The sequence below is a fragment of the Hyperolius riggenbachi genome, chromosome 9 (genome assembly GCF_040937935.1).
Source record: "Hyperolius riggenbachi isolate aHypRig1 chromosome 9, aHypRig1.pri, whole genome shotgun sequence".
Lineage (NCBI taxonomy): Eukaryota > Metazoa > Chordata > Amphibia > Anura > Hyperoliidae > Hyperolius > Hyperolius riggenbachi.
The window spans coordinates 223,725,979-223,739,716 of record NC_090654.1 but is presented as its reverse complement, the minus strand read 5'-3'; the positions used below and the strand labels follow the sequence as shown (position 1 = coordinate 223,739,716).

The 13,738-nt window shown below is 43.3% G+C and overlaps 1 protein-coding gene across 1 annotated transcript in view; it reads left to right on the top strand.

The window, feature by feature from the left end:
• Window positions 1–13,738, top strand: part of RAB15 (RAB15, member RAS oncogene family) — a 113,273-nt gene that overhangs the window by 78,797 nt on the left and 20,738 nt on the right. Inside the window, exon 6 of the mRNA XM_068254041.1 lies at window positions 7,101–7,166. Within this exon, the coding sequence (XP_068110142.1) occupies window positions 7,101–7,166 (66 nt within the window). The remainder of the gene's footprint in view (window positions 1–7,100; window positions 7,167–13,738) is intronic.

Genomic DNA, 13,738 nt, shown 5'->3' with positions numbered 1-13,738 from the left:
TTTTTTTTGCTCAGAGAAAATGTATTATATTCTTATTATAATATCCTTTAAGCGCTCTGCAATTGAAATGTTTCAAAAAATAGACAAAAAAGTACTATCAAAATTATTTTGAGTACTTTCTTGCTTGCTGGAGGTTTAAAAAGTATTTTGTTGACGAGGTATGAAAATATCACCTGGGAGAAAATGTTAACTGCATATGGGCCATGGAGTAACATTAACTGACGGACAACAGGTTCTCAAAAACACAGTAAAATACTCTGTAAAGCTTAATTATTAGTGCAAATCTGTTATTAATTACTGGGAGTGCCCCTGTGCAGTCTCATTCATACAGAGGCCACAGCCAGGTCATCAATGGCATTGCTAAACATCCCTCTATTTTACATGCGATAGGCAATTCAGCATTTTGAACACTAAGAAGTGTCTGGAGTATGTAGATATATATTAACCCTTTATTTTATTTTACAGGCAATGTTCAGTCATTGAACAACATTTTCAGTGGACCATGAACTAAGGAGAAAATGTATGTACAAACAGATAAGTATGTATTTGATAGCGCAAGTTTTTGAATCCGATATTATATGCATGAACCATTTAATTGCTGGACATAGCATTACGCATTGTATTGGATAAGTAGGATAGGCAGTGTTGTGGCAAACAGAATTGTAATGGAAGCTGATTAGTGTGTAATTGACAGATCAACGGAAATTTAAAAAAAAAACTTGCACTAACTCCAGGTGATTAGCAAGTATGGCTACTTTCATTTGTGTCCAGATGTATTCACAAAGATGTGATTGTTCGTAACACTATATGGACATGAGAAGCCACATATTTGCAAAATTAATTTGAGTATATGGCCTTTTTTTTCACGAAATGTGTCGGAGGAGATGAGAAAAATTTTTTGGGGTGAAAGTTATAATTTTTGTAGAAATGCATATCTTGTGAAAATTGATGTTGTATGGATGACCAGGAGTGTAATCACAAGTAATGAGGCCCTTCATCTACATGTTCAAGTCACAACCCTCATTATAGCCTTGACTCCCAAGCAGAGCCACGCCTTCTAGTAATGCATTTCCCCCCTGCAATCCCATTTCCATTTCATACTCCTCTACTCTCCCATGTTCGCCCCACCCCAGACACAGTATGCAGGGAAGTACCGGCACTCATTTTATAGTTAGCTGTTATGGTGCACAGTAGCCCTTTCCTTCTATCTGCTTAAATCTTCCCTTCCTTGCTTCCACACAGTCTTGTTCTAATACTGTCTTCAAGTATATCAGCACACCAAAATTGTAAAAAATTCACACTCTTTTCGGGGCCTCACAGGGTCCCCCTTTCTCAAGGCGTGGTAACCACACGCCTTGAGAAAGGGGGACCCTGTGAGGCCCCGAAACAATTGTCGGCTACTTGTGGATATAATGGCTCAATAAAAGAGCGTGACTTTTCTACAATTTTGGTGTGCTGATATACTTGAAGATAGACTTTTACTTTGGTATGCCTATACCATAATATCAAGCACCCAACTGAGAAGTGGTGGTGTGCCCATCCATAATCCTCAATACATTGTTCTAATACTGGTCTGGTGCCGCTGCCTCATCACATTATGACCAGTAGTAGCAGGGTAAGGTTGTGTGGATGTGAGGAGAAGAGCGAAGCCAGTGGGAGTTGTCCTTCTCTGCACACTTTGCAACAGTGGCTACTGAGGGAGCCACAGAAGGAAAACCAGAGTAAGAAGATGGGCCCCCTGTGGTTGCAGGGTCTTCTCCCCTGGTAGTTACACCTCTGTGGTTTTCAGTGCTCCAAGTTTAGCACCTCCAGGCTTGAACAGGATAAAAACAATATAATAATGGCAATGGCAGTATTTGTATAGCGCCTTTCTCCTGTCGGACTCAAAGCGCTTGCGAGGCAGCCACTAGAGCGCACTCAGTAGTCAGTAGCAGTGTTAGGGAGTCTTGCCCAATGAACTCCTTACTGTATTACTGGCTTACTGAACAGGCAGAGCCGAGATTCGAACCCAGGTCTCCCATGTCAGGGGCAGAGCCCTTAACTAGTACACCATCCAGCCACTGGTCAAGGTGATACAGAAACTCTTCTCTAGCTGTGGGCTGTTCCAGGAATAATGAATCTAGTTTTAAGTTTGTGGTTCAGAGGCGACAAAGAGAAATAAAATGATTAAAACCAGTTTTTAAAAAGGTAAAGGTAAACTTACCTCTTCTCGGGGAAAAATCTCCAGTGAGCCTTAGTAGAACCTAGTGCCCCACTGAGGCGCTAGACTCTATTATGGCTTATTGGAGACGGGCAAAAACAGCGCAGGAAATGTGGGCACACCATGCGCTACCATGGGCCGTAATGTAAATTACAGCTATAGCTGCGCTCGGACAGTAATTTGTGCGCTGTCAAAAAACGAATCCCAGCATCATTCAGGCCAGCAATAGCAGGCCTCTGAATTAAGTCTTACCCCCGAGTCCACAGTGGCCTGAAGGGGGAATAGTAATTAAAACCGCTGGGACTTTTGCAGGAGCAGGTTGAGCCATTTTTTTGGCTTTGCCCTGCACCCGAATTTCCCAGCTTCTTAAAGGGGAACTTCAGCCTAAACAAACATACTGTCATTAAGTTACATTAGTTATGTTAATTAGAATAGATAGGTAATATCATTTTTTACCCATCCTGTTTTAAAAGAACAGGAAAATGTTTGTGATTCATAGGGACTGCCATCTTTGTCATGGGGGCAACCATCTTTTCGGTTGAAAGGAGGTGACAAGGAGCAGGAGACACAGTTCCAACTGTCCTGTGTCCTGATAACCCCTCCCAGCTGCACATGCTAGGCTTCAAATGTCAAATTCAAAATGTAAAAAAATTTTTTGCACCAAAACAGCAGAACGAGAGCAACAACATCAGAAATCCCATCATGCTTTGCACAGCATCAGGGGAAAAAAGCCTGGGCAGTTTTCTTCTGTGCAGCTAAAAATGAGGCTTGGATAAGAGAAACAAAGTTCTGATGCTGTGAAACTGTTAAAGAAACACCAGGCCTTTTCAGTGCTGCTGAGTCGATTTTTAGTCCGGAGGTTCACTTTAAAGAGAGTCTGAAACGAATTAAAAAATAAATTACAGATACTCACCTAAGGAGAGGGAAGACTGATACTCACCTATCAGTCGGAGACTGCTAACGGGGGACCAATCGCTGGAACACAGGGACCGTGAAAGGTACAGGAAGGTACTATAGGACCCAGAGCATTCCTTAGGTGAGTATCTGTTTTTTTTTTTTTTATTTAGTTGCAGACTTCCTTTAATTACATGCATGTCTTTATATGTCTGAAGAAGCGGGAACTGGAGAGACAGTTTCCCTTGACACCAGATGGGACACACTGCAGAGGAATTACATGCATGGCTATTGTCCACGAAGGAAGCCTCTCCTAAAGCCCATGCACAAAAAAATCACGTCTAGAATTTGCTAGGGCCCATGCTGAAAAAGATGAAGACTACTGGGACTCTATACTCTGGAGTGATGAGACAAAGGTCACTGTTTTTGGAACTACTGGTTTTAAAAATGTATGGGGTCGTAAAGGTGAGGATTTCAAAGAAAAATGCATGGTGCCTACAGTGAAACATGATGGTGGCAGTGTCCTTCTGTGGGACTGCATGAATGCTGCTGGTGGTGTTGGGGTGCTGCATTTCATTGATGGTATCATGAACTCAACAATGTACTGCTCTATACTGAAGGAGAAGATGCTGCCATCACTCTGTGCACTTAGTCGTCATGCACTTTTCCAACACGACAATGATCCAAAACACACATCTAAATCTGCTGTTGCATTTTTGAAGAAGAACAGAGTGAAGGTGATTGAATGGCCAAGTATGTCTCCTGATCTGAACCCAATCGAACACCTGTGGGGAATTCTGAAGCAACAAGTTGAGCATCACTCTCCATCCAGCATCTAGGCTCTAAAAGAGGTTATTCTTGAAGAATGGAAAAAGATAGATGTTGAAAATGTCGCCAACTTGTTCATTCCATGCCTAGAAGACTTGGTGCTGTCCTTAAAAATCACAGTGGTCTTACAAAATACTAGATGTAGTCATTTTTGTTGTGGCGTGTATAAATTTTTGCTTCAACCAATTTGAGTAAAACTGAAGATTTTGTGATCTAAGTTATATTATTAACCTTAATTTCATTTTATGGAGTTAATCAAGTGTTCAATAAAACTCAGCCTTGTGAAAATTTTGGAAATTGAGCAACTGATTGTTCATTGTGCAACTGATTATATTTGTACTCATTTATGCTGAGCACTGTACATAAGCCTCACAAGGTTGCCGGTGTATACATGGACAGGCATGTGACGTCACACCCCTGCCCATGTTAAGCTGGCAACTACGTGGCGTCCGTGTATATGGACAGAGAATGGAGCCAGCGGCGGACACCGACAGGTAATGTATACGGGGGCAGGGCCTGTTCTAGCCTTTTTGCTGCCTGAGGCAAACTTGTGAGGATGCGCCCCCCCCCCCCCTCCAAATTGGAATGATCGCACTGCACCCAACAATTTGTACTGCACGTTATACCTGCGGTGAGCCCCCAAAAACACCCTTAGTATAGGTAGGCCAGCTAGTTATCAGTGCCCCCAGTGTTGGTAGCTAGGTACAGTTGCCCCCAGTATAAGTTAGCCAGGTACAGTGCCCCCAGTATAGGTTGGCCAGGCACTCTCTTCACTTCCCGTTTTTGCCTGGTGCTGCCCCCAGACTTCTGCCGCCTGAGGAATTCACCTTACTTGACATCATGGGCGGACCGGGCCTGATGTTGGGGGTACATTTTACATTAGAGGGGACAGCGCAGGGGGTATTGAGGCGGTGGATGCGACGTCACAAGGCCAATTGCCAAGATATTTAATGTCGAAATCGATCAGGAATTGGCCTGCGGTGTATAGACAGGCAACAGATGTCTCTGCTACCCAGAAGAGCTAATGCAAAGCAACTTTAAAACTGTCTTGTGGTCAACTTTATATCTGTCTTGTGGTTGATCTGCCCATACATCGTCTGATGTGTGGCCACCTTTACTATATTGGCTCTGCCATGTCCTCCCACATTACCCCCACCCCTTTTTTCCTTACTTTCCTTCCTTAGCATTAGCTCTTCTGGGTAGCAGCTACCCATTGCTGAGACTTCACGCAATATACCCTTTCGCAGAAATACTGGCAAAGCCAAAAAGGCCATATTTGGTCATCATTAGTAACTAGATAGGTTATTGTTCTTCTTTTGCTGTCTCTGTGGTCGGACTTTCCTGTGTGTCATCTCCCCAATCCGTATAGAAAAGAATATACTTACTTGATAGAGATCTGAGCTTCGATTCTGTGGGCGATCGTTCCTAAACTTTCACTCGAATTGATCAGGAACATTTATCTTGAGTGACAGATTATAAAAGTGTGTACGTACCATTACTAAAGGTTTGTTCATAAATAAATATTTCCTAGGCCAGCATTCGCTGTTACAGTAACTGAGCAGTGGATATTCATGTACTTGCGTAATCCCAGTGTTTGCATTGTGTATGTAATAGCTAGGCTCAGTTTTTATTACATAAGAATATATGTTGGGAAACATAACTGGCTTTTGTGCCCCTAGTGTAAACTAGACATAATCTGTATGTAAAGTCTTTCACCGGTAAATACAACTGAGAGAAGCGTTTTCTTTTTATATTTGTAATCCCAACATCCTTGACAGATAAGGAACCTGCTGCCGCCATTATTACCTAGCGCTGTTTTACATGTAAACAGCTTGTTGAGCAAATATTACTACAAGGCTTTTTTCAGATGCCTGTTCTCCTGAATTATTGCTCTTCCTGCTTGTGGCTGTATAATTAATATACAGGGACTGTCAGGACATCCTCCAAAATATTTCATTAAAGGAAAAATGAAATAATTCCCTATACAACCTCGCCTACGAGGCATGCAACTGTCTGAAACAATTTGACAAAATATGGCCAGTTTGGAAGAAACTGAAAGAAACTAATCCTGATTCTCAAAAATGTGACGGTCGGAGGGGGCAGAGAGAGGGGCAGGGAGGCATAACATCAGTTTTTCCTTCTTTTCCTATTCTTCTTCTTTACTCTACACTCCCTTCCTATATCTCGCCTCCTTAACAAATGAACAATACATAGTCTTTCTGCAGAATCAGCAGATTCCTACGGATATGATGGATGTTGACTATTGTTACAACGGTGACAATGTCATGAATACAATGTTTTGATTTATTTCATGCTTAGTTCCAACCAATTAATGTTGGGTGCCATGGTAATATGTTACGCTTGGGATCTTATTAACCCATGCTGTAAATTATAACAAGATGCTGTCTTACCTTTCTACTGACTGAACTGTCTTGTTATGTAATAAACAATAAAAAGATGTTGTTAATAAATGAAATAATTCCCACTAATTGTGAAAGCTTATGTCAGTCCCAGACAGATTTTTTTATTTTAGTTTCAAACAGTTGTATTACACATAGATATGCACACAGATATGCAAAATGAGACACATTCAACGTTGTGCAAAGTAAATTGCCCACGCAGAGGTTCAAAGGTGAGTATTTAACAATGGCAAAAAAGCACAACAATAATCCTAGTGCAAAATTTCTCAAGGGTACAGATAAGTGGGAGAGATTCAAGGGTTTTGCACAATACATACCATTTGAGGATAGCAAAGGAGGGAAAACAGAATAAGAAGAAAACAGAAAGAACAAAACATATCAATAATGCCTTAAAGTTATCCTGAGGCGGGGGGGGGGGAATTGATACTTACCTGGGCTTCCTAAAGCCCCATGACTTCCGTTGCCCTCCTTGCCATCCGCCCAGGTGGCCCAGTGCACATGCTGTTGGACCCGGTAATCCTTGTTCAGTCATGTCAGTTGGGCTCTTCTGCGCATGCATGGCCCAGGCGCAGAGCACTCCTGGTGACGTGAACGAAATAAGCGTGTGCAGCTGGGCCGTGTATGCACAGAGGAGCCTTGCGCAGAAGAACTTTACCAAGTGTGAGTTTATAAACTAAGTATTTAGTCTTGTCTGCACAAGAATAACTTGCTTTTACAGAACACATTGTTTGATAACACTTGATTGTTTTGTTTTGTAGCTTGCAGAAGAATATGGCATGGACTTCTATGAGACAAGTGCCTGCACTAACTACAACATAAAGGAGGTAAGGAAGCAGGTGTCACGCTGGGTATTACTGAGTACCTTGATACAGAATATGTAGTATTATGTCATATGCCCAGTATACCTTTACATTTGTTTCATGTACAAGTCCAGCAAAAATGTAAAATATAAATGAAGTCTCTTTAAAGCATTAAAGTCAAAGCTTTAGGTCAGCTTTACCGGATACTTTTGGGTGAAAACTGATAGGAAAGAAGTGCTACATAGACTATAAGCCTAAGGTGCCTAGTATTTATTAAAGATAAGGCAAGCAAACTGGTCACCAGAAAACTGCTCTTATTTTTCTTTAAAAGAGTGGCATATGTTAGAATGCTGGATTTAGAAAAATGGTGTATTAAAGATTGTTCCTATGCTGGATCTCTACTTGCTGCATGAATACTAATACATATATATGTATATATGTATATACAGTGCTGCCCATAATTATTCATACCCCTAGCAAAATGTGGCTTAAAGTTACTTTTATTCAACAAGCAAGTACTTTTTTGACTGAAAATGACAGAGGCATCTCCCAAGAGATAATAAGACGATGTACAAGAGGCATTCTTGTGGGAAAAAAAAACATTTCTCATCTTTTATTTACATTTGAGCAAAAAGTGCCCAGTCCAAAATTATTCATACCCTTCTCAAGCCTTTATTGGCGATTACAGTGATCAAACGCTTCCTATAATTGCAGGCCAGCTTTTTGCATGTCTCCACAGGTATTTTTGCCCATTCAACTTAAAGGGACACTTAAGTCAAAAAAAAAATGAGTTTTACTCACCTGGGGCTTCCAATAGCCTCCTGCAGCTGTCCGGTGCCCTCGCCGTCTCCCTCCGATCCTCCTGGCCCCGCCGGCAGCCACTTCCTGTTTCGGTGACAGGAGCTGACAGGCTGGGGACGCGAGTGAATCTTCGCGTTCCCAGACACATTAGCACCCTCTATGCTGCTATATGGTATATGATATATGCTATAGCAGCATAGATGGCGCTATTGTGGCCAGGAACGCGAAGAATCACTCGCGTCCCCAGCCTGTCAGCTCCTGTCACCGAAACAGGAAGTGGCTGCCGGCGGGGCCAGGAGGATCGGAGGGAGACGGCGAGGGCACCGGACAGCTGCAGGAGGCTATTGGAAGCCCTAGGTGAGTAAAACTCATTTTTTTTGTTTGACTTAAGTGTCCCTTTAAGCAATCAGCTCCAAATCTTTCAGGTTGGTGGGTCTTCTTGCCATCACCCTGATCTTTAGCTCCCTCCACAGATTCTAAATTGGATTCAGGTCAGGACTCTGGCTGGGCTACTCCAAAACATTAATGTTGTTGTCTGCTAACCATTTCTTCACCACTTTTGCTGTGTGTTTTGGGTCATTGTCATGCTGAAATGCCCACTGGTGCCCAAGGCCAAGTTTCTCTGCAGACTGCCTGATGTTGTTGTTGAGAATCCTCATGTATTGCTTTTTTTCATGGTGCTTACTGTGATTAAGTTCCCTGGTGCATTGGCGGGATCCATTGAAAAGGGCTCCTGAGCTGCCTGTATGAAAAGGGCTCCTCCATAGACATCAATGTTATTTCTGCAAATATGGGCTACAAGGTGGTGAAAAGGACTCCCAAGTTTTGATATAGGCTACAAGCGGGCGCCCTTTTGTAGCCCATACTTTTGTTTTCGTCTACAAGGTTTTCGGCTACTGTAGGGCACCCCTTTGTAGCCCATATTTTTTATTCGGCTACAAGGTTTTTGGCTACAAAAGGGCACCCCTTTGTAGCCCATATTTTTATTCGGCTACAAGGTTTTCGGCTACAGTAGGGCACCCCTCTGTAGCCCATATTTTTATTCGGCTACAAGCAGGGCTGGATTTACCATAAGGCACTGTAGGTACATGCCTACAGTCGCCAGTTAATGGAAAGGCGGCTCACTCCTTTCCCAGAGCGCCTCCTGCTCTCCTTCCCTATGATGAGTCCTGATGAAAGTGTAAATGACAGGCTAATCACCCTGCTCTTGACATTCCACTGATGAGATCTCCCTTCATTTAGGGGAAACTTAATACTAGGGGTAACTCTGGCTACCTAATTCTTGGGGGCACCTCTAGCTACTTAGTATTAGGTATCCTGAAGTACCCTCAATATTAAGGGCCACCTGTAGCTATCTATGACGGGTAAGGGAAAAGAGACAGTTGGGACAGCCAGCACACTTGCAGTGCGGTATGGCGGGGGTTTGTAGATTCATGGAGGGGAAATCTAGGGTGCCAGGACATCTGTGCCTATAGGCTCCTGTGACGTAAATCCGGGCCTGGCTACAAGGTTTTCGGCTACAAAACGGCACCCCTTTGTAGCCCCTTATTTTATTCGGCTACAAGGTTTTCGGCTACAGTAGGGTGCCCCTTTGTAGCCCATATTTTTTTATTCAGCTACAAGATTTTCGGCTACGAGACTTTCATTCTGCTACAAAAGGGCACCCTTTTATAGCCGAGATTTTTGATTCGAGGTTGCAGGGGAGGTTAGGATTAGGCATCACAAGCGGGGGGGGGGGGGGAGGTGGTCTTAGGGTTAGGCACCACTTTGGGGGTCTTAGGGTTAGGCACAACCTGGGGAGTCTTAGGGTTAGGCACCACCCGGGGGGTCTTAGGGTTAGGCACCACCAGGGTAGTCTTAGGGTTAGGCACCACCTGGGGAGTCTTAGGGTTAGGCACCAAATGGGGGGGGGGGTCTTAGGGTTAGGCACCACCTAGGGGGTTAGGGTTAGGCACCATCAGGGGAGGGATCTGTGTGAGAGTAGGGAGCAGTTAGGTCATAATAATCACTTTTCTTAGCAATATCTAGAGCCCTTTTATAGCCCAACAAATTTTGCGTATAACAGCATCCTTTTTAAATAAACTAAAACTAGCTTTTTCGGCTACACCAGGTGCCCTTTGTAGCTGAATTTGGCATATACGGGCTACACCAGGAGCCCTTTTTTCCAGGAGCCCTTTTCAAATAGACGCGCATTGGCTGAAAAGCCACACCCAAAGCATTAGGTTCCCACCACCATATTTGACAGTGGGGATGGTGTTCCTTGGGTTGAAGGCTTCTCCTTTTTACAACAAATGAAGGAAACATCATTGTGACCAAACAATTCAATTTTTGTTTCATCTGGCCATAACACAGAAGACCAGAGGTGTTCTTCTTTGTCAAGATGAGCATTTTCAAAGGCCAAGCTAGCTTTTGTGTGCTTTTTCTGGAGAAGTGGCATCTTCCTTGGTCTGCATCCATGGAACCCAGCTGTGTGCAGTGTCCGTTGGATTGTCTGCCTTGAGACATTGCCACCAGCGGAGCCCAGATTCACCAGGAAGGCCTTGGTGGTGATGCTTGGATTCTTTTTCACCTCTCTCACTATCCTCCTGACCAGCACAGGTGTCACTTTTGGCTTCTGACCACGTCTTTTGAGATTTTCCACAGTGCGATACATCTTGTATTTTTTAATAATACTTTGCCCTGTAGCCACTGGAGCTTGAAAACATTTAGAAATGGCCTTGTAGTCCTTTCCTGACTTGTCAGCAGCCACAATGCGCAGCCGCAGGTCCTCACTGAGCTCCTTTGTCTTAGTCATGACTGTCCACAAACCAATTGCAGAGAACTGACTGCTTTTTTTCACCTGTTGAATTGATTACACCAGATGTTCCCATTTAATCAGGGTAATTAGGATGCTTTAGAATAGCTTGGACTATTTAGAATTGTATAGAACTTTGGGCTGTGACAATTTGTGAAGGGTATGAATAATTTTGGACTGGACACTTTTTGCTCAAATGTAAACAAAAGCTGATAAATGGTTTTTGCCACAATAATGCCTCTTGAACATCATCTTTTGGAAGACACCTATGTCATTTTGCGTCAAAAAATTACTTGCTGGTTGAATGAAAAGTAACTTAAAGTCAAAACTTGCTAGAGGTATGAATAATTATGGGCAGCACTGTATATATACAGTGGGTTGCAAACGTATTCGGCCCCCTTGACGTTCTCCACATTTTGTCACATTACTGCCACAAACATGCATCAATTTTATTGGAATTCCACGTGAAAGACCAATACAAAGTGGTGTACATGTGAGAAGTAGATCGAAAATCATACATCATTCCAAACATTTTTTACAAATAAATAACTGCAAAGTGGGGTGTGCGTAATTATTCGGCCCCCTGAGTCAATACTTTGTAGAACCACCTTTTGCTGCAATTACAGCTGCCAGTCTTTTAGGGTATGTCTCTACCAGCTTTGCACATCTAGAGACTGAAATCCTTGCCCATTTTTCTTTGCAAAACAGCTCCAGCTCAGGCAGATTAGATGGACAGCGTTTGTGAACAGCAGTTTTCAGATCTTGCCACAGATTCTCGATTTGATTTAGATCTGAACTTTGACTGGGCCATTCTAACACATAGATATGTTTTGTTTTAAACCATTCCATTGTTGCCCTGGCTTTATGTTTAGGGTCATTGTCCTGCTGGAAGGTGAACATCCGCCCCAGTCTCAAGTCTTTTGCAGACTCCAAGAGGTTTTCTTCCAAGATTGCCCTGTATTTGGCTCCATCCATCTTCCCATCAACTCTGACCAGCTTCCCTGTCCCTGCTGAAGAAATGCACCCCCGAGTATGATGCTGCCACCACCATATTTGACAGTGGGGATGGTGTGTTCAGAGTGATGTGCAGTGTTAGTTTAGTTTTCCGCGACACAGCGTTTTGCATTTTGGCCAAAAAGTTCCATTTTGGTCTCATCTGACCAGAGCACTTTCTTCCACATGGTTGCTGTGTCCCCCACATGGCTTGTGGCAAACTGCAAACGGGACTTCTTATGCTTTCTGTTAACAATGCCTTTCTTCTTTCCACTCTTCCATAAAGGCCAACTTTGTACAGTGCATGACTAATAGTAGTTCTATGGACAGAGTCTCCCACCTGAGCTGTAGATCTCTGCAGCTCGTCCAGAGTTACCATGGGCCTCTTGACTGCATTTCTGATCAGCGCTCTCCTTGTTCGGCCTGTGAGTTTAGGTGGATGGCCTTGTCTTGGAAGGTATACAGTTGTGCCATACTCCTTCCATTTCTGAATGATCGCTTGAACAGTGCTCCGTGGGATGTTCAAGGCTTTGGAAATCTTTTTGTAGCCTAAGCCTGCTTTAAATTTCTCAATAGCTTGATCTCTGACCTGTCTTGTGTGTTCTTTGGACTTCACGGTGTTGTTGCTCCCAATATTCTCTTAGACAACCTCTGAGGCCCTCACAGAGAAGCTGTATTTGTACGGACATTAGATTACACACAGGTGCACTCTATTTAGTCATTAGCACTCATCGGGCAATGTCTATAGGCAACTGACTGCACTCAGATCAAAGGGGGCCGAATAATTATGCACAAACCACTTTGCAGTTATTTATTTGTAAAAAAAATGTTTGGAATCATGTATGATTTTCGTTCCACTTCTCACGTGTACACCACTTTGTGTTGGTCTTTTATGTGGAATTCCAAAAAATTGATTCATGTTTGTGGCAGTAATATGACAAAATGTGGAAAACTCCAAGGGGGCCGAATACTTTTGCAACCCACTGTATATGTATATATATATATATATATATATATATATATATATATATATATATATATATATATATATATATATATATATATATATACACACACATATATATATATGATCTGATGCATGCTTGTTCAGGGTCCATGGCTAAAAGTATTAAAGGCAGAGGATCAGCAGGATAGCCGGGCAACTGGTAATGCTTGAAAGGAAATAAGCAGTCTCCATATACCTGTTGCTTTAGATTCCCTTTTAGAGAGAACCCGAGGAAGTGAAAAAAACATAATACCTGATGCAGCTCATCTTCTGGATCCCGACACGTAACTTCATGTTCTTCCCTGTTGCTCCGTTCGTCCACTGGGTGAAGAAGAAAAAAAATTCCAAGATAGTCTGGACCCCAGAATTACTTCAGAGGGTCAAGGCACATGCCTGGCTGCAGTGCACAAAAGAGACTGAGCTTTGGGCTTGCTCAGTAGCTCTTCTTGTGCACTTTTTTATTTTACAATGCATGAACGGAGGGCGGGGAATAGGTGGGGAAGGGGTGTTCCTGAAGCCTGAAAGGGCATCCTTCAGGAGTCGCTCTCGGGTAAAGGATGCCCCTTCTGCTATAGAAATGCTGACATTCTCCTTTTTTTTGGGGGGGGGGGGAGGGGGGATGCAGTGGCCAGGGGGACCCAGCAACAGTAAGGAAAGGAAATAGAGACATGTGATGATATCACTAACATGCCTCTGTGGCCAAATCATAGCAGACATTCTGCCTCGGGTACACTTTAAACACGTTGATTGGCCCAATCGGCTGGTAGCCGATTGGGCCAATCAAAGCGCCGGGATCACATCCTAGAAAGCCACTGGACCCGAAGAGGCTCAGGGCGGGATGAGTGGAGTGGCCGTTAGTTACAAGGAGCGTGCGTAAGTTACCAGCACACGCTACGCTGCACTACCGCAGCATAGCATGCGCTGAGCTCGCACTCCTCTCATTAACCTCCCTGGCGGTACTCGGATGTGGTGGCTGCGTCCACGGGAGGGATTTTTTTAAAT